Genomic DNA, 27,494 nt, shown 5'->3' on the forward strand with positions numbered 1-27,494 from the left:
TTTTTTTTGTAGTGTGCACCGGACACACCCTGTTGCATTTTTTGTGCGTCCAACCTGTGTAAAAAAAAAAAATGCATGCGCACAAATGCGCATAAAAAAAAAATCACATTACAGTCTATGGGAACGCTGGCATGCGCATAGACATGTGCACGCCTGCGTTTAAAATCGCATGCCTTTTAAGAGTTAACAAGGCTAGAAACTGGTTAAAACGCATGCGCCTAATAAAGCAAATGCATGCAAAATGCATGATGCGTTTTGGCATGCGTTTCTATTGCGCACGAATTGCAGCGCTAAAAAACGCTAATTTGAAAGTTGCCTCAGTCATTGTATGAAAATCTGATGTAGTTTTAGATCAAATTTATTTAGAAAAACTTTCAAGCTCCACTGTAAATATGTAATTGCTCTAATGTATTTTTTAACCCCTTAACGACCGCCGATACGCTTTTTAATGGGGGTAGTTAAGAGTCTTAAAACCACAGCGCAACCGCCGATACGCGTTGTAATGGGGGTAGTTAAGGGTCTTAAAACCACAGCACCGTGAATTCACTGAGGAACCCCAACAGTAAGGGGAAGGTGAGAGGAGGAGGAACCGGCAAAATATACAGTAAAGGAGCGGTCAGAGAGATAGGAGGAGAACCAGGAGAGAACGGTGTCCTTGAGGCCAATGGAACGGAGCATAGTGAGGAGGAGCTGATGATCCACAGTGTCGAATGCTGCAGAGAGATCCAAGAGAATTAGCATGGAGTAATGACCATTTGATTTAGCTGTTAGTAGATCATTAGAGACTTTAGTGAGGGCAGTTTCAGTAGAGTGTAAAGAGCGGAGACCGGATTGGAGAGGGTCGAGAAGAGAGTTATCAAAGGGATAGCGGATAAGACGGGAGTGGACCAGGCGTTCTAGGAGTTTAGAGATGAAGGGAAGATTAGAGACAGGTCTATAGTTAGCGGCACAGTTTTAGTTGAGGGATGGTTTTTTTAAGTAGTGGATGTATGATGGCATGCTTAAATGAGGAGGGAAAAGATACCAGAAGAGAGAGAGAGGTTAAATATTTTAGTTAGGTGAGGGATGACAGCAGGGGAAAGGGACTGGAGGAGATGTGATGGAAATGGGTCACTGGTGCAAGTGGTTGGGCAAGAAGATGCAAGGAGCCTGCTTACTTCTGTGAAGCACTTGAGGGTTCAGTGCTCATCACACATCTAGATAAGTTCCTTGGGGGGGTCTAGTTTCCAAAATGGTGTCACTTGTGGGGGGTTTCTACTGTTTAGGCACATCAGGGGCTCAGCAAACATGACATGGCGTCCGATCTCAATTCCAGACAATTCTGCATTGAAAAAGTCAAAAGGTGCACCTTCCGTCCGAGCTCTGCCGTACGCCCAAACAGTGGTTTACCCCCACATATGGGGTATCGGTGTATTCAGGAGAAATTGCACAACAAATTCGGTGGTTCATTTTCTCTTTTTACTCTTGCGAAAACAAAAAAAATTGGTTCTGAATTGAAACGTTTGAAAAAAAAAGTTATATATTAATTTTTTCCTTCCACATTGCTTCAGTACCTGTGAAGCACATAGAGGGTTAATAAACTTCTTGAATGTGGTTTTGAGCACCTTGAGGGGTGCAGTTTTTAGAATGGTGTCACTTTTGGATATTTTCTGTCATGTACACCCCTCAAAGTTACTTTAAATATGAGGTGGTACCTAAAAAAAAATGGTTTCGTAAATTTTGTTGTAAAAAAGAGAAATTGCTGGTCAACTTTTAACCCTTATAAGTTCCTAACAAAAAATATTTTTTTCCCAAAATTATGCTGATGTAAAGTAAACATGTGGGAAATGTTATTTATTAAGCATTTTGTGTGACATATCTCTCTGATTTAAGGATATAAAAATTAAAAGTTTGAAAATTTCAAAATTTTATTTTTTTGCCATATTTCCGTTTTTTTCATAAATAAACACAAGACATATCGAAGAAATGTTACCACTAACATGAAGTACAATATGTCACGAAAAAACATTCTCAGAATCAGCAGGATCCGTTAAAGCATTCCAGAGTTATAACCTCATAGAGTGACAGTGGTCAGAATTGTAAAAATTGGCCTGGTCATTAAGCTGCAAAATGGCTCCGTCACTAAGGGGTTAATGATGGTGAGGAACCACTCATCACTGTTCTTACCATATACCCCTCATCAGCATGGTGCAGACCAACACTAATTCTAACATAGAGTCTGAGATTGGGTCAGCTGGCGATTTGGGGGCACGAGTACAAAGGGTAAGATCACCATATGAAGCTCGTATAATCTAGACATGGCACTCACAGGGTAGACAGGGGTATTCCAGATTTCTATGTCTTCTGTGGATCCGAAGCTCTTCAAGAAGGCATTACTGATAATATTCATCAGCACGGGCAGGCTGTTCTGTATTTGTGGGTTCCCAATGATTGTAAAGCTGTAACTCTGGGGAAAAAAAAGAACTTTATAAGTAAATTCTGGTCAGGTGGAGAATTTTCTGTATTCTACTACTTTCCTAATTTTCATCCAGAATCATCCTCTGGCTTGTGGATGGATTTTACATTGACGTGTCATCTGCAAGTCACATTGTTTTCCTAATTTTACAAATGATTGTCCAGATAACCAAAACCTTTCCTTTCCATACTTTCGAGTCACTCCTTCCTTACCTGATTCTGTAGCGACAGCTCTAGGGCGCCATTGTAGCCTGTGGTGTTTCTGTCGTATGGACCGTCCCTAACTTTTACCGAAATGTCTTGCGCCTTTATGCCATTGACGACATCCTCTATGGACGCGCCTGTCAAAGAGAACACAGATGGTTAAAGATGGGTCAGCCTTGCTTTAGTGAGGACAGGATTACATGTCTCATGACTGTTCGAACAGCCGCCACACATGCAGGTGCGGGGACTCAAACATATTTTTTGAGCAAGCCAAAGACAATCAGCACACGAGCATTCTCCGAGAGCACCTTATCCAAGCTCGTTCACTCATTACTAGTAGTAAGACATCATATATACAACTCCCCAACATCCACCCCACTTATATTTTCCTACCTGTGTTGTTGTGGACCAGGAGGCTGGTGTAATACTTGTGTTCCCGATGTCTCATTCCTCGAAAATAAAGGTGTGGAGTGATTTTCCAGTTGTACCACCTTTTTGAAGTGATTGTGGTAAAATAGAGAATGGAAGCAATGAAAACGGCCAGAAGAAGGACTCTGGACAAGAAATACAGAAGAACATCGATGATAAACATAATCCCAATAATCGACTATGCCAATAGATGATGACACATTAGGGACTCACATGGATCGAATGCTTATCATGGCTCTCTTCAACTTGAGGAAGCGGATCCACGCCACCGTCAGCACCTGCTGTCTCCACAGGGCTAGTCCGTGAACAGTTATAGTGCCGGAGTCTAACAAAAGTAGATCGGAATCCTCCACCTCCGAGGACAGCTCTCTGCTCTCATCTTCACTTTGTTCACGGGCAAAAACACCATAATCTGATCATAAAAAAATCATGTCTGAGAGTTCCTACGATGGGGTGTAAAAAACTTCTTTACCCCCTCCACGATATCCTTTAGAATCGCTGATTGATCTCCGTCCACAGCCTGAAGAGGGGGTAAACCTCCAAGTACAGCACCACCAGGGATGTTATCATTAACTCATGTACTACCCTAGACCACCAGAGATGTTATCAATCCATCTACTGACCCAGACCACCCTCTCTTAACTAGTTTATAACTAGTAGCCATGATGGATATTCCTTATTTTCGCTTCACTTTCCTAGACCACCAGGGATGCTGATGTTGACCCCTTTACAACTTTGCAGATCAATAGGAAAATAACCATTAAGCCTTTCACCACAGCACCTCCAAGGGTGTCCTTGTATTGCATCATGGACCATAATCCCAGTGATTGTTACAGACATCACACAAGTGTCATCACCACATTTACCTCCTTTTTCGATCTCCTCCTCTCCCTCCAGTTTCAGGAAAACGTCGTCCAGCGTGGTGATGGACACCCCGTAACTCACGATGTCCGCGCCCATGTGCTCATCCAGGTGAGAGAACAGAGCTGAGGGGTTATTTCACAAATCTTACCATCATGGTTGGGATCAGATCGGGAATAAATAATGAGCTGGCATTATTATAGAGTTCACCACCATACCTGGAAATGAGTCCATCTTGTCAAAGGGCAGTGTGAAGGTGAGGGCCTCTACATTCTGGGCGCTGATTTTGGCACTGGAGACGTGTTCTTGTACGAGAGAGGTGATGGCATCCAGGTTACAAGATGGCGATACCTGCATCCTACCCACAAAGAAAGCCAAGAACAGCACCATGACTAAACTGCCCAACGTTTCCCACCTCTGTGTCGATATAATGTGGTCAACGAAGACCACATAGACTCCTAAAACCTACCGCAAGTGGTAGCCGATTCCCCATTTTCTTTTCAGAAACCAGGAGGAGCCAACGCATTTCACCATTCCTCTGGAGAGGACCACCTTGCGATCTGGAGGTAGAAACATAACAAAAATGTTGTAGGTTGTGATAATATAGAATTGATCCACTCTTCCCTGAGGGTACAACCCCACGTCGAGAGGTAGTCAAAATTTCTTAAAAAGAAGAAAAAGAAACGCACATAGCAAATGGATTCACAAACGTGTAAGGAACTGATGTCAAACAAGATGGCCCGATCTCCTGGCAGGTGATCTGCCCCGACACTGCAGTCAGGTCAGATGCTCAGACAATGCTATCATTAAAGTCACACCGACACTTCCATCAGGCAAGTTGCTCCAACACTGCCGTCAGGTAAGCCTTCTCGACAGTGCCATCAGGTGATCCACCCCAACATTGTTATGAGACAAAATGCCCTGACACTGCCGTCAGACGAGCAGCCCCGACACTGCTGTCATGTTAGATGTTCCAGCGTTGCCGTCAGGTTAAGCTGCTCAGACAGTGCTGACAATAGTCACACCAACAATGCCATCAGGCAAGATGCTCAGACACTGCCGTCAGGTGAGCCACCCTGACACTGCCATCAGATGAGATTCTCAGACACTGCTGTCAGTAAAGCTGCCAACCCAACACTGCCATTGGGTGAGCCTCCTCAACGCTGCCATAAGGCGAGCGTCCCCGACACTGCCGTCAGGTGAGACTACTCGACACTGCTGTCAGATGAGCTGCCCCGAAACTGCTGTCAGGTTATATGCTCAGACACTGCTGTCAGTAGAGTCACACTGACAATGACATCAGGCAAGCTTGCTCAGACACTGCCATCAGATGAGCATTTTCGACACTGCCGTAAGGTGAGTCACCCTGATACTGCCGGCAAGTGAGATGCTCAGACAGCAAGCCTCCCCAACACTGCCGTCAGGTGAGATGCTTAGACACACTGCTGTCAGTAGAGTCGAACAGAAACTGCCATCAGGCAAGATATTAGAACACTGCCATCAGGTGAGCCCTCTCAACACTGCCGTCAGGTGACCCACCTCAACACAGCCGTAAGGCAAGTTGCCCCGACGCTGCTGTCAGGCGAGACATCCCACCACTGCCTTCAAGCGAGCTGTCCCAATACTGCCATAAAGCGAGCTGTTTCGATATTTTTGCAATAGCTGCATAATCTCCTACCAGCTAGGATATCCGCCTCATCCATGAATTGCGTGCTGAAGAGAATGACCCGATTGGCTTTACGTTCCTGTAAGGTGGACCACACCTGATGTCTGGAAAATGGGTCAAGACCAGAGGTGGGTTCATCAAGCAGAAGAACCTGAAAAAGACAGAAAGTATTGCCCAAACGTGGACCACGAAGGTAGAAGGAAGAGATGCCGCTGCCTACCATGGTGGCCCACAATTACAAAAAATCACAGTAAGAAATAAAAACATCTCCCACGATTCTAATCTTAATGGGTTCTTATCTAGATGTCAAGATATGGATCACTGCAAGAGGAATCCCCCATGAAACCTCATTACCTCAGGATTTCCCAATAGTGCGATTGCAAGGGTTAACCTCCGCCTCTGGCCACCGCTGAGCTTGCTGGCTTTTGTGTCCTCAATATTGTTCAAATCCAGGTCAGAGATAACCTTCCTCACCTAAAGCAGGAGAACAAGCAGAACTGTGAGACACTAGGGACCCCGATCATCTATGGTGGCATAAACACTTTCCACCATATTGTACACATAGCATCTACCTCTGATGTCACTTCTCGAGCAGCGACTCCCTTAATCCTGGAGAAAATTTCCAGATTTTCCCTTACTGTTAAAAAATCAAACTTCACATCAAACTGTGGACAAAATCCAATTTTCTTCTGCATTTCCTCGAGGTCATGAGGACTTGAGAGCTGATGGTTGTAGACGGAGACCGATCCTTTAAAACAGAGGAATAAAACAAGGAACGTTTCAGCTGCATGCGGGGACTTGAACATATATTTCAAGCACGCTGAAGACAATTGATTACCACTCGAGCACGCTCAGGCAACAACCTATCCGAGGACGTTCGCTCATCACTACTTAACTGGTCCACAAAGTTCACCAATTTCTAGATTTATGGATATAAAATTGTTTCACTATGGCTAGAAAAATCCTCATGGATAAAGTTTCTTGCTCTTACTGTAAAGAATCCTTCTTGGGAAGGTTTTTTATGTTCTCGTGGTGGTCACACAAAGCTATAAGCAGCAGTATATCTCACCAGTAGACACTTTGCTCATCCCACCCAGTATATTCAGTAGTGTCGTCTTCCCGGCTCCGCTGTGACCGAGCAGCGCTGTAATATGGCCTTCATATACATCTAAATTCAGATCTGAGGTGGGAGAGAGATCAGAAATCTGATTACTAGAAATGTTTTTATGATATAATCAATTGTGTATGTTCCAAGCACGGATCTGAAGAAATCTTCTGGAGATGAAGGTGCATTCTGCTTCCTCAGGGGTTGCTATGGTAGATCAGCTGCCCATTTAGATAAGTAGTAAGTTAGTATGAGTCGTCTTTGCTTAACAAGCCTCTCACCTCGTAAAGCTTCGGTCATCTGGTTTTTGCTGCCGAAAATTTTCTTAACTTTATTTAGCCTGCAGGAAGTGACAAGAAGACATTATCCAGAACACGGATCACTCAACCTTGGAGGACTCACAACTATACATCCTGTATATTAAAATAATATATCTTTACTTGCTTTATAACTGTATCTTTATCAGAGTTGGCCAGCTCAGCACATATGCTTAAGGCCTGTTTCACACTTCCGTTTGTCACCATCAGTCAAAATCCGCCGTTTTGCAAAAAGAACAGATCCGCCATTTTGTTTGGCGGATCCGTTTTTTGCCCCATTGAGTTGCATTACCAGCGGATCTTGACGGATGGCCATCCGTTGGATCCGTTTTTTTGCGGATCCGCCAAATTTTTTGCCGTCCGCTGAGATCATCGAACGGAGCCTGTAACTTTTTTTGCCCTGCGGATCCGCATTTTCCCTTTTTAACCCTGAATCTTTTCTGGCTGCTGGAAGAAAATTCTCTCTCTCTCTCTCTCTCCTTCCCCAGGCACGGTTCCTTTAAATTTCTACCTTAGGTGGATCCATTCATCCGCCAATCCGCTCACCCCCGTTGTCTGTCAGTCCGCCTGCGGATCCGTTTTCCGCTATTTTGGCGGATTTTGACTGACAGAAAAAACTGAAGTGTGAAACAGGCCTAAGGAAACACTGCTCCATCAATGGGAAATGGAGAAGCTAACCAAATTTTGTATTTTTGAGAATTTTTTGAGATACCTGATGGCCTCTTTTCCTAACAATTCAACCGGAACCTTTTCAATATGATCTTCGGCTCCTGATCTGTCTCTGTCCATGGTGTCTAATGGAATTGTGGTCATTTTCCCTTTTGACCAGTATGAGGGGCACAGAAGGAAGAGTGGTCCAAACTTCAGGCCATGTTTATCTGGGGGAACAAGAAACATCTCCTTCAGATCATGAGGACTCCTCTTCCGCCATGCAGCTCCATCCACCTGCATGCCCAATGACAGCAAAGACCTCGGAGCAAAGTCTCATAGGCTGGATTACCAGGCATTTTTAGGCTTTGGCATTTTTTGGTAGGATACGACATTACCTGCTATGATCTTATCAAAATACAAGGTGAGGAGGATGTAGAGGACGGAGTCCAGCAGGAGGCCGATGTAACTGGTCAATATATGGCAGGCGTCCCCCGTAATGTCTGAGAAGAAGACACCCTGGAAGTCATTCTCCATATGGATGCTCTGAAACCAGAAAGAAGTTGTATTTAGCGTATCCAGGTGTAACATGCCATACTCGCCACAAAAAGATGCTTCTTTGACATCTTCTGGGAGCAGTAGGATGATACACTCACCTTTTCCTTGATGTGATCTGAAGATGAGATGTGAACCCAACCCTACACAGTGCCAGACACATTTCCCTTCCCCTCCAGATATCATTGCAGATACTGAGCACCAATGTGTAGTGCCAGGCAGAGTACATCCAAAATTAGTGCCATCTGTGGACATGCCCAGAAGGTACAGGTTTGGTGGTGGGATGTAAAAGTCAACAAAAATATAAAGAGTGGCACTTTTAATTGTGACCCTAATGAATACTACCAGTTAGAAATAAGCCATTTGCATCTATTGAGCCTTTAATAGGATCCCCTCCCTCAGAGCTTGTAATTTGGAGTACTAGCATTCATGCCACAAGAGGATTGTAGTGAAGGAGTAGACATAATTGTACCCTCTGCACCCCCATAGTAAAATCCCTCATGAATGGCGTTGGGAGTCACCCATGACCGATCAATCCTGCCATACAGACTAATGTCTTTGGTGGAGCAATCAGTGCCGGGAGTCCTCCATTACTTCTCTCTAAGGGCTGGTCACCCCACCCTCAGTAAACAATGGAATGGCAAAACTGTGAAGATGCACAATGAGTAGGATGAGGAGTCAGCAAAAACCAGGTGGGATCTAGACTGGAGGTCCTGGACTCCCTGCAAAGCAGGGTCTCTCTTTAGACCAGTGATGTCCAACTCAAAAACAGAGATGGCAAAAGAGACAGCTCTACACACAGCATAATGGGCCCCACATAATCCTCCATACAGTATAATGGGCTCCACATAGTCCTCCATTCAGTATAATGGGCCAAACATAGTCTTCCAAGCAGTATAATGTACCACACATAGTCCTTCATACAGTATATTGCACCCCACATAGTCCTCCATACAGTATAACAGGCCCCACATAGTTCTTCATACAGTATAATGGACCCACATAGTCCTCCATAGAGTATAATGGGTCCCACATAGTCCTCCATACAGTATAATGGGACACACATAGTCTTCCATAATAGGCCACACATACTGTAGTTCTCCATACAGTATAAAGGGTTCCACATAGTCCTTCATACAGTATAATGGGCCCCACAGTCCTCCATACAGTAAATGGACTGCACATAATAATAATAATCTTTATTTTTATATAGCGCTAACATATTCCGCAGCGCTTCACATTTTGCACACATTATCATCACTGTCCCTAATGAGGCTCACAATCTAAATTCCCTATCAGTATGTCTTTGGAGTGTGGGAGGAAACCGGAGTACCCGGAGGAAACCCACGCAAACACGGGGAGAACATACAAACTCCTTGCAGATGTTGTCCTTGGTGGGATTCGAACCCAGGACTCCAGCTGAGCCACCGTGCCGCCCCTGCACATAGTCCTCCATACAGTATAATCGACCCCACATAGTCCACCATACAGTTTAATGGGCCCCACGTAATCCTCCATACAGTATAATGGGTTCCACATAGTCCTCCATTCAGTATAATGGGCCAAACATAGTCTTCCAAACAGTATAATGCACCCCACATAGTACTCCATACAGTATAACAGGCCATACATAGTCCTCCATACAGTATAATGGACCCACATAGTCCTCCATACAGTGTAAAGATCCCTACATAGTCCTCCATACAATGTAATAGGCCTTACATAGTCCTCCATACAGTATAATGGGCCCCATATAGTGCTTCATACAGAATAATGGGTCCCACATAGTCCTCCATACAGTATAATAGGCATCACATAGTCCTCCATACAGTATAATGGGCATCACTTTGTGCTCCATACAGAATAATGGGTCCCACATAGTCCTCCATACAGTATAATGGGCATCACATAGTCCTCCATACAGGATAATGGGCATCACATAGTCCTCCATACAGTATAATGGGTATCGCTTTGTGCTCCATACAGAATAATGGGTCCCACATAGTCCTCCATACAGTATAATGGGCATCACATAGTCCTCCATACAGTGTAAAGGGCCCCGCATAATCCGACATACAGCGTAATGAGCAATACATAGTCCGCCATACAGTGTAATAGGCCCTACATAGTCCTCCATACAGTATAATGAGCCCCACATAGTCCCCCATATAGTATAATGGGCATCACATAGTCCCCCATGCAGTATAATGGGCATCAAATAGTACTACATACAGAATAATGGGCCCCACATAGTCTCCCATACAGTTTAATGAGCATAATTCCCCATATAGTATAATCGTCCCCACATAGTCGTCCATACATGCCAGATTTGGCCCACGGGCCAGAGTTTGACATGCATGCTCTAGACTGTCCAGCAAGAGCCTTCAGCTGCTGAGTGTAGTTACCTCTGTTATCCCAAGTGAAAAGGCAAATGGAGGGAAGATGCAGAGAAAGATTTCCAGAGCTTTGGGTAACACCTTCACCAGAGGTAGGAGGCTCAGGATGCCCATGATGAGCATGGGGAAGAAGTCAGCGGTAACTGTATGGCTGGGTGTTCGGAATAGGGCACACAACATGAATGTGAAGCTAATCTGCAAGAAAGACCCAAGAAGTGATAGGAAATGTTTGATTATGGGAAAGGGACAACACTTAAATTGGCCCCTATAGAGGTTGTATAGAGGAGCCGTACCCTGTCAGGGTTCCTGCCAAGAAATGTCATTAGTCCCTGCTGCAATATGGCGTTATGTGAAGGAAGGAAGATTCATGATAGGATTCAGTATGGCCATTAGGGTCTTGATCAGTGGAGTCTAGGGCCTTTTCTAACAAAATTAAGACCCTTAACCTTGGTAGTGGCCACTGACCCATTGGCGTTCCTCTCCCATCTTGACGGACCATTAGTAGGACCTAAAGAACCTGACTGTCACTGGCCCTGATCTCCGCAGGTTACAAACACTACATTTTGGCCAGGAAAATGTAGTATTAGATGCCATCCATCCAGAAAAAGGTTAAGCAAGGAAGGCTCGAGTCTGTTCTGTTCTTATGGTCTGTCCTTGCGTTTATTGCCCACCCCTGGTATAGATGGTAGCTTTACCGATGCCCCCCGTGAATGGCAGCACCTGTGTAATCCTACCATTGACATCCCGTAGAAGAGGAATAGGAGCAGGATAACAGCGTAAGAACTCTCCACAAAGACAAATATCTTGACGATGAGAGTCATCACAGGCGCAATTATCACAAAGTAAACCACGTACAGCAATCCCCATGATAACCTGCGAAACAAAATGAGGATTACTAGGACCTTTAAGAATAGCCTGTGACCTCCAGCATCTTCTCCAGAAGGTCAGCACACTGATAACTGAAATACTCTGTGCTGCTGAGGACCTGCTCATGTCACTATGTAACTCACATCCCATGACCTCCCAGCAGTCTCAGCCCTACCAGGTATTAGATTACTGGTTTCTCCTGCCTGCACAACACTCACCAGTAAGCCAAGTCTCGGAGCCCCATCATCCTCATAATTTCTCTTAGTTCCTTCCTCTCCTTGCTTATGGTCACCATCATGTTGTATAAGAGTATAGCGTAGCTCATGCACATGGCAAGTATCAAGGATCCCATGGCCAGAATTTTTCTTGTTCGAGTGGCAGATTTCATCTGTACAACCACAGTGGAGATCAAATTGGCCCGTACCGAATGATTAGTGGTCAACTGCAAGAACAAAAATGATGTGACTAGGAACGGCAAGTGCCTCAACCCATATAAATTCTGGTGGCCACAATCGAAGCCTATCCAACTTATCCAGAAACCTGATCATAGCTGTGACAAGATATACAACATACCTCCCTCTTTTCAGAGACATCGGGACTTACCTCCACAATGGCTGCGTCAATACTGGCCTGAAGAAACAAAAACCTGTTCTTCCAGTACAATGATGAAAGGCATGGCATGCGGTCATCTCTACAAGTTCCTGAAAAAATAGGATGAAAGTTGAACCTTCAAAAGGGTCAATGATGGTCTGATATTCTAGACTGACCATAGATGTGACATGATAGAATGTGGATTCCCATCAATATTGGCCAATATCCTCCAACTACGAGATATGTATGGGCTCATCCGGATGGACGCCAGTACTTAGGCAGATGATCTCACTTACCTACATCTCTTAAGTCTCTTGTATTGGCCTTGTACCTGATAGTATATTGAAATTTACTATCAAAGATGACTCCTACATCTGCCGAACGCGATGTGTTCTGCAGCATCTGCTCCTTATCCAGAAATTCCTGAACTGTATGTCCTAGAGGAGGACACGTGATATTAGGATTGTTCCATAAAACTCTTAACCGTAAATTGACCATCTCTCTGACATACTGTACGTGTGTGCTGCTCTAGATGCATCTCTGTATCTTTCTGCCTTGTTCTAGATGTGCCAAGGCATCAAGGCATGGATCTATTTATTTTCTAGACGTCTCTTTGCCTTTCTCTGTTCTGATCAAGATGTGTGAATAATGTCTATCCCTTATCCTATTCTAAATGTCTTAATATCTAGACTTATCCTGTTGTACAGACATCATGGACTTTCTTTGTCCTGTTCTAGACTTGACATTTCCCACCTCTATACTGTTCTAGTTGCGAAGCATCAGGACTATTAGTGCCTGCTTGTATTGTTTTTAAATGGGACATTGCTTGCCTTTGTCTCTTTCTAAAGATGTCATTGCTGGCCTGTGTCCTGTTCTAGAGGTGCCAATGTCCGATTCTGTCTTTTTCTAGAAAATGCCATTTACTACATCAGTCTTGTTTTAGAGGTGACATTGCTTGCATGCATCTGTCCTGATCCAGAGATGTCTTGTTCTAGAAAGGTCATTGCTTGTCTGTGTCCTGTTCTACAGAGGCAATTGCCTGCTTTTGTCCTGTTCTAAAGAAGCCATTGCCTTCCTGTGTCCTGTTCTAGAGAGGCTATTTGCTTGCCTGTGCCCTGTTCTACAGAGGTCATTGCCTGTCTGTGTCCTGTTCTAGAGAGGGCATTGCCTGCCTGTGTCTTGTTCTAGAAAAGTCATTGCCTGCTACATATGGCTTTCCCTTACTCTAGAGTAGGCTATATGAGCCAACGTATTGTTCTAGAGGAATCCGCATATAACTCCCAGATAAGTCCTGGAGCTCAGTTGCCCGCAATGTATACACCATTTACCTATATTTTTCATGCTTTCGTTGACCTTCTGCATTATTTCCTGGACCGCTGGTGTGGATGGGACATAACCAATTACAAAATCTCTTTTGTCAAATTGATCCAATCGTCCCAGATCCTCAGTCTCCTTGATTTTGTCTTTGCTTGAATTACGGTAAATGTAGGTCAAGGCAAACAACATCAGCACCAACGCCACAAAATTCATCCAGTCCTGAGAAAAGTCAACCACAACAATCACACATCATGAGTCGTAGCAAGAACGAGACATAATGAGGTGTCATGATCGAGGGAACATCAACTTTCAACACGAGTAAAAATAATGATGGAGGACCCCCTGAGAGTGGAGAAAGCCTGGGGCCCGATTCATCATTACTTTGTCTCCTGTTTATCACATTGCTAGTGTAGTTTTTTTTTGCACTATATTCATCTTACCATTCGTGCCTTTTTAAATTAACTTTTTATGTGTTTTTCTGATGAATTGGGCTCTTAGTATTACCGCACGTGTGACCCAAATCTCATCTGATTGGACTATCAATGGGTCAATGACAATATTATGGTTGAGCTAAAAACTTGCCTGGGCTGTCTGCCACTTCTTCCTCCATTGCAGTAGTAAGTTCTTCTTCAGAAGAGCAAAGGTATGAAGCCACAGGCTGGTGTTCCTCCGCGTCTCTCCAGACATCTATAAAATAAGACATGATGAGATAATTCACGTCATAACCCTGACAACCAGCCTGTATATGGTTTGTGAGGTTGTCAGCCCCACCCCCTATTTATATGGTGTGTGAGGTTGTCAGCCCCACCCCCTGTTTATATGGTGTGTGAGCTTGTCAGCCCCAACCCCTATTTATATGGTGTGTGAGGTTGTCAGCCCCACCCCCTGTTTTTATGATGTGGGAGATTGTCAGCCCCACCCCCTGTTTATATGGTGTGTGAGGTTGTCAGCCCCAACCCCTATTTATATGGTGTGTGAGGATGTCAGCCCCACCCCCTGTTTTTATGATGTGGGAGATTGTCAGCCCCACCCCCTGTTGATGACAACAGACATGAGGCCACACCCCTCATACCACAGCACCAGCTCCTCATTTATTGTTGCTGACAACCAGCCTGTATATTGTGAGAGGTTGGCACCGTTCAGACGGGATACAGATCCAACCATAGAAACGTGATACTGATCCCAACCTACAAGCAGGATAGAGATCCCACCGTACACACAGGATACAGATCCCAGCCTACAGGCAGGATACAGATTCACCGTACAGACAGGATACAGATCCCACTGTACAAACAGGAAACAGATTCCACCATACATACAGGATACAGATCCCACCGTACATACAGGATACAGATCCCACCGTACACACAGGATACAGATCCCAGCCTACAGGCAGGATACAGATTCACCGTACAGACAGGATACAGATCCCACTGTACAGACAGGAAACAGATTCCACCATACAGGATACAGATCCCACCGTACATACAGGATACAGATCCCACCGTACACACAGGATACAGATCCCAGCCTACAGGCAGGATGCAGATTCACCGTACAGACAGGATACAGATCCCACCGTACAGACAGGATACAGATCCCACCGTACACACATGATACAGATCCCAGCCTACAGGTAGGATGCAGATTCACCGTACAGACAGGATGCAGATCCCACCGTACACACAGGATACAGATCCCAACCTACTGTACAGGCAGGATACAGATTCACCGTACAGACAGGATACAGATCCCAACCTACAGGATACAGATTCACCGTACAGACAGGATACAGATCCCAACCTACAAGAAGGATACAGATCCCACCGTACAAACAGGATACAGATTCCACCGTACACACAGGATACAGATCCCACCGTACACACAGGATACAGATCCCAACCTACAGGCAGGATACAGATCCCACCATATAGACGGGATACTGATCCCACCAGTGCTGTAGTTGATCATGCACTGTCGTTGCTGTAGCTTAGCATGCACAGAATCGGTGCCGTAGCTGAGCATGCACAGTATCGGTGTCGAAGCTGAGCATGCACGGTATCGGAGCCGTAGCTTAGCATGCACGGTGCTGGTGTTATAGCTGAGCATGCACAGTGCTGGTGTTGCAGCTGATCATGCACAGTGTCGGTGTTGTAGCTGAGCATGTATGGTGTCGGTGTTGCAGATGAGCATGCATAGTATCAGTGCTGTAACTGAGCATGCACAGTATCGGTGTTGTAGTTGAGCATGCATGGTGGCAGAGTTGTAGCTGAACATGAACAGTGTTGTAACTGTAGCTGAGCTTGCGCAGTGTCAGTGCTGTAGCTGAGCATGCACTGTGTCGATGCTGTAGCTGAGCATGCACTGTGTCGGTGCTGTAGCTGAGAATGCACTGAGTCAGTGCTATAGCTGAGCATGCACTGTGTCGGTGCTATAGCTGAGCATGCACAGTGTCGGTGCTGTAGCTCAGCATGCACAGTGTCGGTGCTGTAGCTCAGCATGCACAGTGTCGGTGTTGTAGCTGAGCATGCACTGTGTCAGTGCTGTAGCTGAGCATGCACAGTGTAGGTGCTGTAGCTGAGCATGCACTGTGTCGGTGTGATAGCTGAGCATGCACTGTCGGTGATGTAGCTGAGCATGCAGTGTGTCGGTGCTGTAGCTGAGCATGCACTGTGTCGGTGCTGTAGCTGAGCATGCTCTGTGTTGGTTTTGCAGCTGAGCATGCACTGTGTCGGTGCTGTAGCTGAGCATGCACAGTGTCGGTGCTGTAGCTGAACATGCACTGTGTCGGTGCTGTAGCTGAGCATGCACAGTGTTGGTGCTGTAGCTGAGCATGCACTGTGTTGGTGCTGTAGCTGAGCATGCACAGTGTAGGTGTTGTAGCTGAGCATGCACTGTGTTGTGTTGTAGCTGAGCATGCACTGTGTCGGTGCTGTAGCTGAGCATGCACTGTGTCGGTTCTGTAGCTGAGCATGCACTGTTGAGCATGCACTGTGTTGGTGCTGCAGCTGAGCATGCACTGTGTCTGTGCTGTAGCTGAGCATGCACAGTGTAGGTGCTGTAGCTGAGCATGCACAGTGTAGGTGCTGTAGCTGAGCATGCACTGTGTCGGTGTTGTAACTGAGCATGCACTGTGTCGGTGCTGTAGCTGAGCATGCACTGTGTTGTGTTGTAGCTGAGCATGCACTGTGTCGGTGCTGTAGCTGAGCATGCACTGTGTCGGTGCTGTAGCTGAGCATGCACTGTTGAGCATGCACTGTGTCGGTGCTGCAGCTGAGCATGCACTGTGTTGTGTTGTAGCTGAGCATGCACTGTGTCGGTGCTGTAGCTGAGCATGCACTGTGTCGGTGCTGTAGCTGAGCATGCACTGTTGAGCATGCACTGTGTCGGTGCTGCAGCTGAGCATGCACTGTTGAGCATGCACTGTGTTGGTGCTGTAGCTGAGCATGCACTGTGTCGGTGCTGCAGCTGAGCATGCACTGTGTTGGTGCTGTTGCTGATCATGCACATTGTTGCTGCAGCAGTGAAGTGTGCATGGTGTAAGAGCACAAATGATCAGGCGTCTGACCATACAGGAGGGAGGAACATCTGCGCCTGTTGGACCCTTGCACTTATAATGTAGGCACATAGTGAGCACTGGAAATCTAACTAAATCAGTGAGAGATGGTAACAGGGAGACAGATTGGTGTTGTCAGGTCTCTGGTCCTCGCCTGTCTACACTGCAGTGTACAGGTGTCCACTCTTCTCTAGGCAGCTGCATCCTGGCATCTGTTCAGCCCCATTCACACTAGAACACCACGACTGCACCGTGAGATGAAGCAGATGATGGGCATTGTCCAGGAGCTGAAGATCTCAGTAAGCGGCCGACTGTGGTGGACGCCGAGAGGCCAGACCGGGTCCCTGAGGACATGTGGGGGCTGCAGTTGTGCGAGCATCAGATTTTCTTTTTAACCCTTTTCCGATCAGAATCCAGCATATCAGTCAGCTTAAATTTTTGCTGGATTAAGTTAAAAGGCAGTTGCCCAAAATTTGAATTTTGAATCCACGAATTTTGGGAAATTTTAAATAATTAAGACAGATGTTTCCATTCACTGACAGCAAGCATCATTGGACACTGTTCATTATATAAATAAGAGCACACCCAATTTTGTTTATAAATGTGATTGAGTCGGCCCCATGAGGAGAACAGTAGATACTAACCTGGGGGTGGTCCCAGGTGGAGAACAGTAGATACCAACCTGGGGGTGGTCCCAGGTGGAGAACAGTAGATACTAACCTGGGGGTGGCCCCACGAGGAGAACAGATACTAACCTGGGGGTGGTCCCAGGTGGAGAACAGTAGATACCAACCTGGGGGTGGTCCCAGGTGGAGAACAGTAGATACTAACCTGGGGGTGGTCCCAGGTGGAGAACAGTAGATACTAACCTTGGGGTGGTCCCAGGTGGAGAACAGTAGATACCAACCTGGGGGTGGTCCCAGGTGGAGAACAGTAGATACTAACCTGGGGGTGGTCCCAGGTGGAGAACAGTAGATGCTAACCTGGGGGTGGTCCCAGGAGGAGAACAGTTGATACCAATCTGTGCGTGGTCCAAGGTGGAGAACAGTAGATACTAACCTGGGGGTGGTCCCAGGTGGACAACAGTTGATACCAATCTGTGCGTGGTCCAAGGTGGAGAACAGTAGATACTAAACTGGGGGTGGTCCCAGGTGGAGAACAGTAGATACTAACCTGGGGGTGGTCGCAGGTGGAGAACAGTAGATACTAACCTGGGGGTGGTCCCAGGTGGAGAACAGTAAATACCAACCTGGGAGTGGTCCCAGGTGGAGAACAGTAGATACTGACCTGGGGGTGATCCCTGGAGTCAGGCACTTGTGCGTGGAGGATGACTGAGGCGTGGGCGCAGGTGGCAGCCGCTGATCACTAAAGGCAATACTCTGCTTTATTTGGGTGTGGACGCTGTTGCTGTGGCCTGAGGAGATTCTGTGATTAGCCTGACATATCATATTCCCCCTCCTCTCACTCCTTTATTTATATACATGGCTCTGCCCACTGCTCAGTCCAATCACTGAACATCCACATTCACTAGGCAGCATCCTGTGCCAGCTCAGTCCCAGGGGAACCAGGCAGCCTTTACCATGCCACAAAACAACTACTCACTCAAAAGACGGTGAAGAGCCAGCTTTTACCACCATCTCTCCAGCACCCCTCCCCGACTCTGTCCTGTCCCCTCTCTGCCTCTATCCAGCACCTCTCCCCTACTCTGTCCTCCATCCCTCCCTGCCTCTTTCCAGCACCACATCCTAACTCTGTCCTGTCCCCTCCCTGCCTCTATCCAGCATCCCTCCCCTACTCTGTCCTGTCCCTTCCCTGCCTCTATCCAGCACCCCTCCTTGACTCTGTCCTCCATCCCTCCCTGCTTCTGTCCAGCACCCCTCCCCGACTCTGTCCAGCACCACATCCTGACTCTGTCCTGTCCCCTCCCTGCCTCTATCTAGCACCCCTCCCTCACTCTATCCTTCATCCCTCACAGCCTCCTCCAGCACTCCTCCACAACTCTGTTCGACACTATATACTGACTCTGTCCTGTCCCCTCCCTGCCTCTATCCAGCACCCCACCAAGACTCTGTCCTGCATCCCTCCCTGCTTCTGTCCAGCACCACATCCTGACTGTGTCCTGTCCCCTCTCTGCCTCTATCTAGCATCCCTCCCCTACTCTGTCCTGTCCCCTCCCTGCCTCTATCTACCACCCCTCCCTCACTCTATCCTTTATCCCTCCCCGACTCTGTCCAGCACCACATTCTGACTCTGTCCTGTCCCCTCCCTGCCTCTATCTAGCACCCCTCCCTCACTCTATCCTTCATCCATCACAGCCTCCTCCAGCACTCCTCCACAACTCTGTTCGACACTATATACTGACTCTGTCCTGTCCCCTCCCTGCCTCTATCCAGCACCCCTCCAAGACTCTGTCCTGCATCCCTCCCTGCTTCTGTCCAGCACCATATCCTGACTGTGTCCTGTCCCCTCTCTGCCTCTATCTAGCATCCCTCCCCTACTCTGTCCTGTCCCCTCCCTGCCTCTATCTACCACCCCTCCCTCACTCTATCCTTTATCCCTCCCTGCCTCTGTCCAGCACTCCTCCACAACTCTGTTCGGCACTATATTCTGACTCTGTCCTGACCCCTCCCTGTCTCTATCCAGCACTCTTCTAAGACTCTGTCCTTCATCCCTCCCTGCCTCTGTCCAGCGCCCCTTCCCGACTCTGTCCATCACCACATCCCAACTCTGTCCTGTCCACTCCCTGTCTCTATCCAGCACCCCTCCCCGACTTTGTGCTGCATCCCTCCCTGCCTCTGTCTAGGACCCCTCCCAGACTCTATCTATCACCACATCCCGACTCTATCCCTACCTGACTCTGTCCAGCAGCCCCCAACTTTGTCCTGTCCCCTTCCCAACTCTGTCCATCACCCCTCCCAGACTCTGTACTATCCTCTCCCTGCCTCTATCCAGCACACCTCCCTGGCTCTGTCCAGCACTCCTCCCCAACTCTGTCCTTTCCCCTCCCTGCCTCTAACCAGCACCCCTCCCTGGTTCTGTCCAGCACTCCTCCCTGACTCTGTCCAGCACTTCTTCTTGCCTATGTCCAGCACCTCTCCCTGCTTATGTCCAGCACCCCTCCCCGACTCTGTCCAACACCCAACTGTGGCAACACAGCATATAATCTTAATTATCCAGACATATACTGTATTAAGTAGGCCCAGAGGCATGTACTATTATCTTTATGTGCACTTTTGAATTTATGTGATTTTCTTTGGTTGCTCAAGAAGCACAGACTATAGTTCGTACGAGTCTAGATGATGACTTTTGAGTTGTTGTGTGTCATAACTTATCATAGAATCATAGAATCATAGAATCATAGAATCGTAGAGTTGGAAGGGACCTCCTGGGCCATCTGGTCCAACCCCCTGCTCAAAGCAGGATTCGCTAAATCATCCCAGTCAGATGTCTGTCCAGCCTCTGTTTGAAGACTTCCATTGAAGGAGAACTCACCACTTCTCGTGGCAGCCTGTTCCACTCATTGATCACTCTAACTGTCAAAAAGTTTTTTCTAATATCTAATCTGTGTCTCTTCCCATTCAGTTTCATCCCATTGCTTCTAGTCTTTCCTTGTGCAAATGAGAATAAAGTTGATCCTTCTACAATGTGACAGCCCTTTAGATATTTGTAGACAGCTATTAAGTCTCCTCTCAGTCTTCTCTTTTGCAAACTAAACATTCCCAAATCCTGCAACCTTTCCTCATAAGACAGGGTTTGCAGACCGGTCACCATTCTGGTCGCTCTTTTCTGAACTTGCTCCAGTTTGTTGATGTCTTTTTTAAAATGTGGTGCCCAAAACTGGACACAATATTCCAGATGAGGTCTGACCAAAGAGGAGTAGAGGGAAATAATGACTTCACGTGATCTAGACTGTATGCTTCTGTTAATACATCCTAGAATTGCATTTGCCTTTTTTGCTGCTGCATCACACTGTTGACTCATATTCAGTCTGTGATCTATTAGTATACCCAAGTCTTTTTCACATGTGCTGTCACTTAGCCCTATTCCTCCCATTCTATATATGCTTTTTTCATTTTTATTGCCCAGATGTAGTACTTTGCATTTCTCCCTGTTAAAAACCATTCTGTTAGTTGCTGCCCACTTCTCCAGTTTACTTAAATCTTCTTGAATCCTCTCTCTCTCTTCTCTAGTATTAGCTATCCCTCCTAGCTTTGTGTCATCAGCAAATTTAATCAGTTTACCCTCAATTCCTTCATCTAAATCATTGATAAAGATGTTGAACAATACAGGGCCCAGGACAGAGCCCTGTGGTACCCCACTTGAGACATTCTTCCAACTGGATGTGCAGCCATTTACGACCACTCTTTGGGTCCGATCACTAAGCCAGTTATGAATCCACCTAACAGTTGCCTTGTCCATTCCATACTTAGTCATTTTTTCAATAAGGATTGTATGAGAGACTTTGTCAAATGCTTTGCTGAAGTCAAGATATACTATATCTACAGCATTTCCTTGATCCACCCAATCAGTGATACCGTCATAGAAGGAAATTAAGTTAGTCTGACATGACTTATTAGTTAGAAACCCATGCTGACTCTGTTTAATCACTTCATTCTTATCCAGGTATTGACATACATGTTGTTTAATAATTTGTTCAAAGATCTTTCCTGGTATAGAAGTCAGACTCACCGGCCTATAGTTGCCTGGGTCCACCTTCTTCCCCTTTTTGAAGATAGGAACAACATTTGCTCTTCTCCAGTCTTCTGGCACTTCTCCTGTTCTCCAAGAATTTTCAAAGATTATGGAGAGGGGTTCAAAAATTTCTTCTGCTATCTCCTTCAGTACTCTGGGGTGTAATTCATCTGGACCTGGAGACTTGAATTCATTTAGGTTAGCTAAGTGTTTCCTCACTATCTTTCTGTTTATAGATATCCTGGATTCTTCTATTCCCTTAATAGGACAGTGAATAACAGTTGATGTTGCATTTCCTTTCTGAGAGAAAACAGATGCAAAATAGGAATTTAAAAGTTCAGCCTTCTCAACATCCTGTCTTACCATTTCATCATTTTCATCCTGTAAAAATCCTATAGCATCTTTGACTTTTCTTTTACTTTTGACATATCCCCAAAATCCTTTATTATTGCTTTTGACATCTCTTGCAAGCCTCAGTTCATTTTCAGCTTTAGCTAATCTGATTTGTGCCCTGCAGGTTCTGCAGACAGCATTATATTCTTCTTTAGATATGCCTCCCTCTTTCCATTTTATAAACATTTTTTTCTTCCTTTTTAGCATGTGCTTAAGTTCTGTGTTCATCCATCCTGGTTTCCTTAAATGCTTCCTATTCTTCCCTCTTTTCGGAATTGTTAACAACTGTGCTTTGAGAATTTCATTTTTCAAGATTTCCCATCCTTCCTGGACATTTTTGTCTTTAAGGATATCCAGCCATTGGATCCCTCCAATTCTCTTTCTGAATCCCTTAAAATCTGCCTTTCTGAAATCTAACCTTGACGTCTGAGTCTTCACAGGTCTTCCACCTCTAGTTATCCAAAATTCTAAAATAGCATGGTCGCTACCTCCTAGGGTCCCAGCCACTTTTACCTCCTCAACCATTTCCTCCCTGTTTATAAGGATTAGATCCAAGGTAGCAGTTCCCCTTGTTTTCTCCCTTACCTTTTGGAAGATAAAGTTGTCAGCAAGAGAGGATAAGAATTTCCTTGACCTGTTAGTTTTGCCTGAGAGAGAGTCCCAACAAATGTCTGGATAGTTGAAATCTCCCATGACAACTATGTCATATTTTTTGGAGAACTTGGCCATCTGATGCATAAAGAGTTCATCTATATCTTCGGCTTGCACAGGCGGCCTGTAGTAAATGCCTACAATGGTGTCCTTTCCATTGTTCTGTCCTTGTATTCTTACCCAAACAGTTTCCACAGAACTCCCAGTCTCTGAAGCTTCAATCTCTGTGCAGATATACGCGTTTCGAACATACAATGCGACACCCCCTCCTCGTTTATCAAGTCTGTTTCTTGCAAATAAGTTGTATCCTTCTAGTCTTGTATTCCAATCATGTGTATTGTCCCACCAAGTTTCAGTGATTCCAATTACATCATATTTCTTTTCCTGTGTTAGTAGTTCCAATTCTCCTTGTTTGTTGCCCATGCTTTGTGCATTAGTATAGAAACATTTTAGTTTGTGATTGGTTTCTCTTTCTCCAATATTTTTATTAATTAGATTCTTTCGTCTTTGTTCTTCCTTTCCACTTCTAATAGCAGAGTTCTCAATAGCATTTGTCAGGTGTATGGCTTTTTCTGGTCTTTTGCTTCCCTTCCCATGTTGTTCTAGTTTAAAGCTCTCCTTACAAGTGTAGCAAGGCGACTTCCAAATACATGCTTTCCAGTCTTCGTAAGGTGCACCCCATCTCTAGCAAGTAGTCCATCGTATAAGTAGTTCACTCCGTGATCCAGAAATCCAAATCGTTGCTGACGGCACCATCGACGTAGCCAGTTGTTCACCTGCAGAATCTTATTCCACCTCCTTGTTCCATGGCCATCCACTGGGAGGATGGAAGAGAAGACCACCTGCGCTCCCAGTTCTTTCACTTTCTTGCCTAAGTCTTCAAAGTCTCTGCAGATGGTTTCCAGGTCGTTTCTTGCGGTGTCATTTGTCCCCACATGTAGTAGCAGGAATGGGTAGTCATCTGTAGGTCTGAAGAGTCCTGATATCCTGTCAGACACATCTTTAATTTTTGCACCTGGAAGACAGCACATTTCTCTTGTAGTTATATCCGGTCTGCAGATAGCGGCCTCTGTTCCTCTCAGCAGGGAATCCCCCATGACCACCACTCTCCGTTTCTTCTTCACAACATTTTTCTTTCTCCATCCAGGAGGACTCTGAGGGCGTACAAGGTTGCTGTTTGTTGGCAAAGTCTTATCCTGATGTATTTCTTCATCGTTTTCCTGCGTGAGAGCCTGGTACTGGTTTCTGAGCAGCATGGGTGCTGACTGCCTCCTGATCCTCCTGCTTCTCTAGGTCACATGTCTCCATTCCTCTGTTTCTTCAGGTGCACTTCGAATTTCTTCTCTTTCTGTAACATGAAGAGATAATTCTGCTCTGTCCAAGAACTCTTCACCTTCCTTAATGATCTTCAACGTAGCTAACCTCTCTTCGAGATTTTGCAACTTTTCCTCCAACAGGGACACAAGCTTGCATTTGTGGCATGTGAAGTTTGGCTTTTCCACTGGTAAATCTGTGAACATGTAGCAAGAAATGCAGCTCACCAAATGGCTCCTGGCCTCTTCCATCTTGAGATTTCTTAAAAACGATGAAAGATGAGGGTTTTCCGATTTCCTCTTTTCAGCTGCAACGGCCAAAACCCAGTGATCGTTGAGCTCGCGGAGACTCTTCACTTATCCCAGAAGGCACTGGGAATATGCAAATGATCTCCTCAAGACTCTTCCCCTGGTTTTCCGATTTCCTCTTTTCAGCTGCAACGGCCAAAACCCAGTGATCGTTGAGCTCGCGGAGACTCTTCACTTATCCCAGAAGGCACTGGGAATATGCAAATGATCTCCTCAAGACTCTTCCCCTGACTTGATGTCAGCTATCTTTGCAAGACGGTGAAGCATGGTTATTGGACAATGAATGTTTGCTAAATATGTTGATTGACCATTGTGTGGGTCCTGTGGCTTGTTGACCTGCAAAACAGAGAAGGGTGAACTATGCAAGGTGATTAAATCAATGCGAATTAAACTCATCCCACTTCCCCCCTGACCTATGGATGATAGCTTGAATTGCAGTTGAGAACTATATAGAGGGGATATGTGTCTGTGTTAGGAGAGACTTGATAAGGCAACAGCCATGACACTATGACACCATAAAGGAACACTCTACCAAGACAACATGGCTCCACCAAGAGGGGCACAAATTTGACATTCTACAGGATGCCAGCTTAGGGGACCATAGACCCGGCTTGAAGAATACAGATCTGCTTCATTGACCATCACTAAACCCATGGATACTTTTGGGGTAATGAGGATTTGGACCCACCAGTCACCTGAACCCCATGGATACATTTGGGGAAGCCAGGATTTGGACCCTCTTCTCACCTGGCCACATAACTAAATGGACTGTCATCTTCCTAAGCTTGTCATTACCTCCTCTCTGTGTGCGTGCCACTGGTGAGGTAGCTCTGAAGTCACATCTGCTCTTATCCCGGCAAGGCAGCGGAAGGGTGAGATTCTGTAATTTGCACCATCTTGGGGTATTTTGCTGGGACAGCTCTATGTGTTATTTGCCTGTTTTGTGGTTCACTAAAGTATTACCCTCACCCTGTGTTGTCTGAGCAGTATTATGGCCACGGGAAAGAAGAGAGGGTGTTCAGTGGGATTAGCCCTGGTCCATGTGGTCTCGGGCCTGCGGACGAGAGCACCCATTGATCCCCCTTGCCTCTACACCCACCCTGCCTCTGTTTAGCACCCCTCCCTGCCTCTGTCCAGCACCCCTTCCTGCCTCTGTTCAGCACTCCTCCCTGCATGTGTCCAGCACTCCTCCCCTCCCCAACTCTGTCCTGCACGTTTCCCTGTCTCTGTCCTGCATTCCTCCCTGCCTCTGTCCTGCACCCGTCCCTGACTCTGTCCTGCTCCCCTTCTTGCCTCTGTTAAGCAAGTAAGAGCAGAGATGCACTTCATTTATTAAAAGATCAAGATTTTTTGGTGCATATTTGATTTCCATGTGCAAGAAAAGTAAATCTATGCTTGTCCGTGGGTTGGGGCAGATCACCGATATAGTTGTAATTTCAATTGGAGTAAGGCTGGTTTCACACTTGCGTTTTTTTGCGCTGTATTTTAGCGCTAAAAAACGCATGCGTTTTTTTCCTATATTTTGCATGGGATGCGCTTATGTACGCATACACATGCGTTTGTATGCGTTTTTCCGCGCATGCGTTTTTTTTGTGGTGTGCGCTCGGGCGCACAAAATGCATCCTGTTGCATTTTTTGGGCGTCCGACTTGCCTCAAAAGAACGCATGTGCGCGCAATGCGTTTTTTTTACAGCAAGACACCAATTATAAGTCTATGGGTGCACATATGTGCGCATTGCCATGCTCATGTATGCGTTTTTTTGCGCATGCGTTTTTTTGTTGACCATTAGTTAGACAATGGAATTTAGGGGTTTGGGTTAGAGTTAGGGTTAGTTAAGGGGGTTTAGGGTTAGGGTTTGGGTTAGGGTTAGTATGGTTTGGTTAAGGGTTAGGGTTTAGGGTTAGTTAGGGTTAGGGTTTGGGTAGGGTTTGGTTAAGGGTTAGGGTTAGTATGGTTTGGTTAAGGGTTAGGGTCAGGGTTAGGGTATGGTTTGGTTAAGGGTTAGGTTAGGGTCAGGGTTAGGGTTAGTAAAGTCATGGTTTGGGTTAGTGTGAGGGTTAGGGTTAGTAAAGTCATGGTTTGGGTTAGTGTGAGGGGCCAACTAATGTTGGAAAAAACGCAAACGCGGTAAAAACGCATACAAACGCATAAAAACACTGCGTTTTTTTCATGCATGCTCATAAAAATGCTTGAAAAGAACGCAGCGTTTGTATGCGTTTTTTACATGCATTTTTTTGCGGGAAAAACGCGCTGCAAAAAAAAGCAAGTGTGAAAGTAGCCTAAGATAAGAAAAAGCATCAAAATATGTTCAAATCTGTTGACGCCAGAATTTGTTGCTTAACAATACAATAGGAAAGACACAGAGAAAAGATCAGTTATAGGATCAAAAGAAAATAAGCAATAATTATTGTGGTAGATTCACTCGGCTGCTCACAGAGGTAGACACAGCAACGTTTCTTCAACTGGTTTATTAAACACAGCATAAACCAGTGTAGGATTTGACTAAATAAAAAAGGCCTTTATGGCATAACGGAAAAACAAAAGATAACATATAGAACAGTCCAAACTGTGAAACGCTTCCACATCATCCCTGGAGGTCATCTGCATGGCCCCTCTTCCCGCCTTCCGAATGTGGTAGTTAGCCACCTGACCTGTGTGATAGGACGGTTGACCTGCCCTGGATGGCGCTGGACAGAAGCTGCATATGTTGCTGCTGCTCCTGCTGTTGTATCTGCTGTAGCAGTAGCTTGATTGTCTCCTGCTGCTGCTGTATAGGAAATAGGTGTTTGATTATGTGCTCCATGCTGCTGGAAGTCTGTCTCTGGATGGCAGACTTTACCCAGGACATATAATGTTCTCTGTAGCAGCTACACATGTTCCTGGCATGTTGCCCACATTCTCCTCCAACTGTGGTAGTGTCATGATCCAGGACGGGGTTTCGCTTTGGCCCGTCCTGATCAGACTGGGGGTTAATTGTTCCGCCTCTCTCTGGCAGAGGGAGGCTATTTAATGCTCACTGGACCTAGGTCCGGTGTCAGTTATACTCCTGCCCTCGGCTGAGTTAGTTGACCTTGTGCGTACGTGTGCCTTGTGCCTGATATCTTGCTTGCTTGTTTGGTTTTGATCCAGTTCTGTCCCTGTTATGAGTTCTGCCTGCCCCTCTTGTACT

At 45.9% G+C, this 27,494-nt stretch overlaps 1 protein-coding gene across 1 annotated transcript in view; it reads right to left on the reverse strand.

Moving 5' to 3' along the window:
• Positions 1 to 18,626, reverse strand: part of LOC141094066 (ABC-type organic anion transporter ABCA8-like) — a 63,052-nt gene extending 44,426 nt beyond the window's left edge. The window contains exons 1-22 of the mRNA XM_073579773.1: positions 18,254 to 18,626; positions 13,993 to 14,097; positions 13,422 to 13,629; positions 12,390 to 12,530; positions 12,106 to 12,203; positions 11,721 to 11,944; positions 11,370 to 11,508; positions 10,645 to 10,830; positions 8,083 to 8,230; positions 7,749 to 7,914; positions 7,001 to 7,059; positions 6,684 to 6,794; positions 6,187 to 6,362; positions 5,969 to 6,088; positions 5,627 to 5,765; positions 4,418 to 4,508; positions 4,167 to 4,306; positions 3,954 to 4,073; positions 3,301 to 3,499; positions 3,052 to 3,212; positions 2,668 to 2,795; positions 2,309 to 2,446 (exon numbers count right to left, since the gene is read on the reverse strand). Coding sequence (XP_073435874.1) covers positions 2,309 to 2,446; positions 2,668 to 2,795; positions 3,052 to 3,212; positions 3,301 to 3,499; positions 3,954 to 4,073; positions 4,167 to 4,306; positions 4,418 to 4,508; positions 5,627 to 5,765; positions 5,969 to 6,088; positions 6,187 to 6,362; positions 6,684 to 6,794; positions 7,001 to 7,059; positions 7,749 to 7,914; positions 8,083 to 8,230; positions 10,645 to 10,830; positions 11,370 to 11,508; positions 11,721 to 11,944; positions 12,106 to 12,203; positions 12,390 to 12,530; positions 13,422 to 13,629; positions 13,993 to 14,097 — 2,997 coding nt within the window. The 5' untranslated portion in view covers positions 18,254 to 18,626. The remainder of the gene's footprint in view (positions 1 to 2,308; positions 2,447 to 2,667; positions 2,796 to 3,051; positions 3,213 to 3,300; positions 3,500 to 3,953; positions 4,074 to 4,166; positions 4,307 to 4,417; positions 4,509 to 5,626; positions 5,766 to 5,968; positions 6,089 to 6,186; positions 6,363 to 6,683; positions 6,795 to 7,000; positions 7,060 to 7,748; positions 7,915 to 8,082; positions 8,231 to 10,644; positions 10,831 to 11,369; positions 11,509 to 11,720; positions 11,945 to 12,105; positions 12,204 to 12,389; positions 12,531 to 13,421; positions 13,630 to 13,992; positions 14,098 to 18,253) is intronic.
• Between the last annotated feature and the right edge of the window lie 8,868 nt (positions 18,627 to 27,494).

Source organism: Dendrobates tinctorius, unplaced genomic scaffold (assembly GCF_039654945.1).
Source record: "Dendrobates tinctorius isolate UK_male_01 unplaced genomic scaffold, ASM3965494v1 ptg000063l, whole genome shotgun sequence".
NCBI classification, from domain to species: domain Eukaryota; kingdom Metazoa; phylum Chordata; class Amphibia; order Anura; family Dendrobatidae; genus Dendrobates; species Dendrobates tinctorius.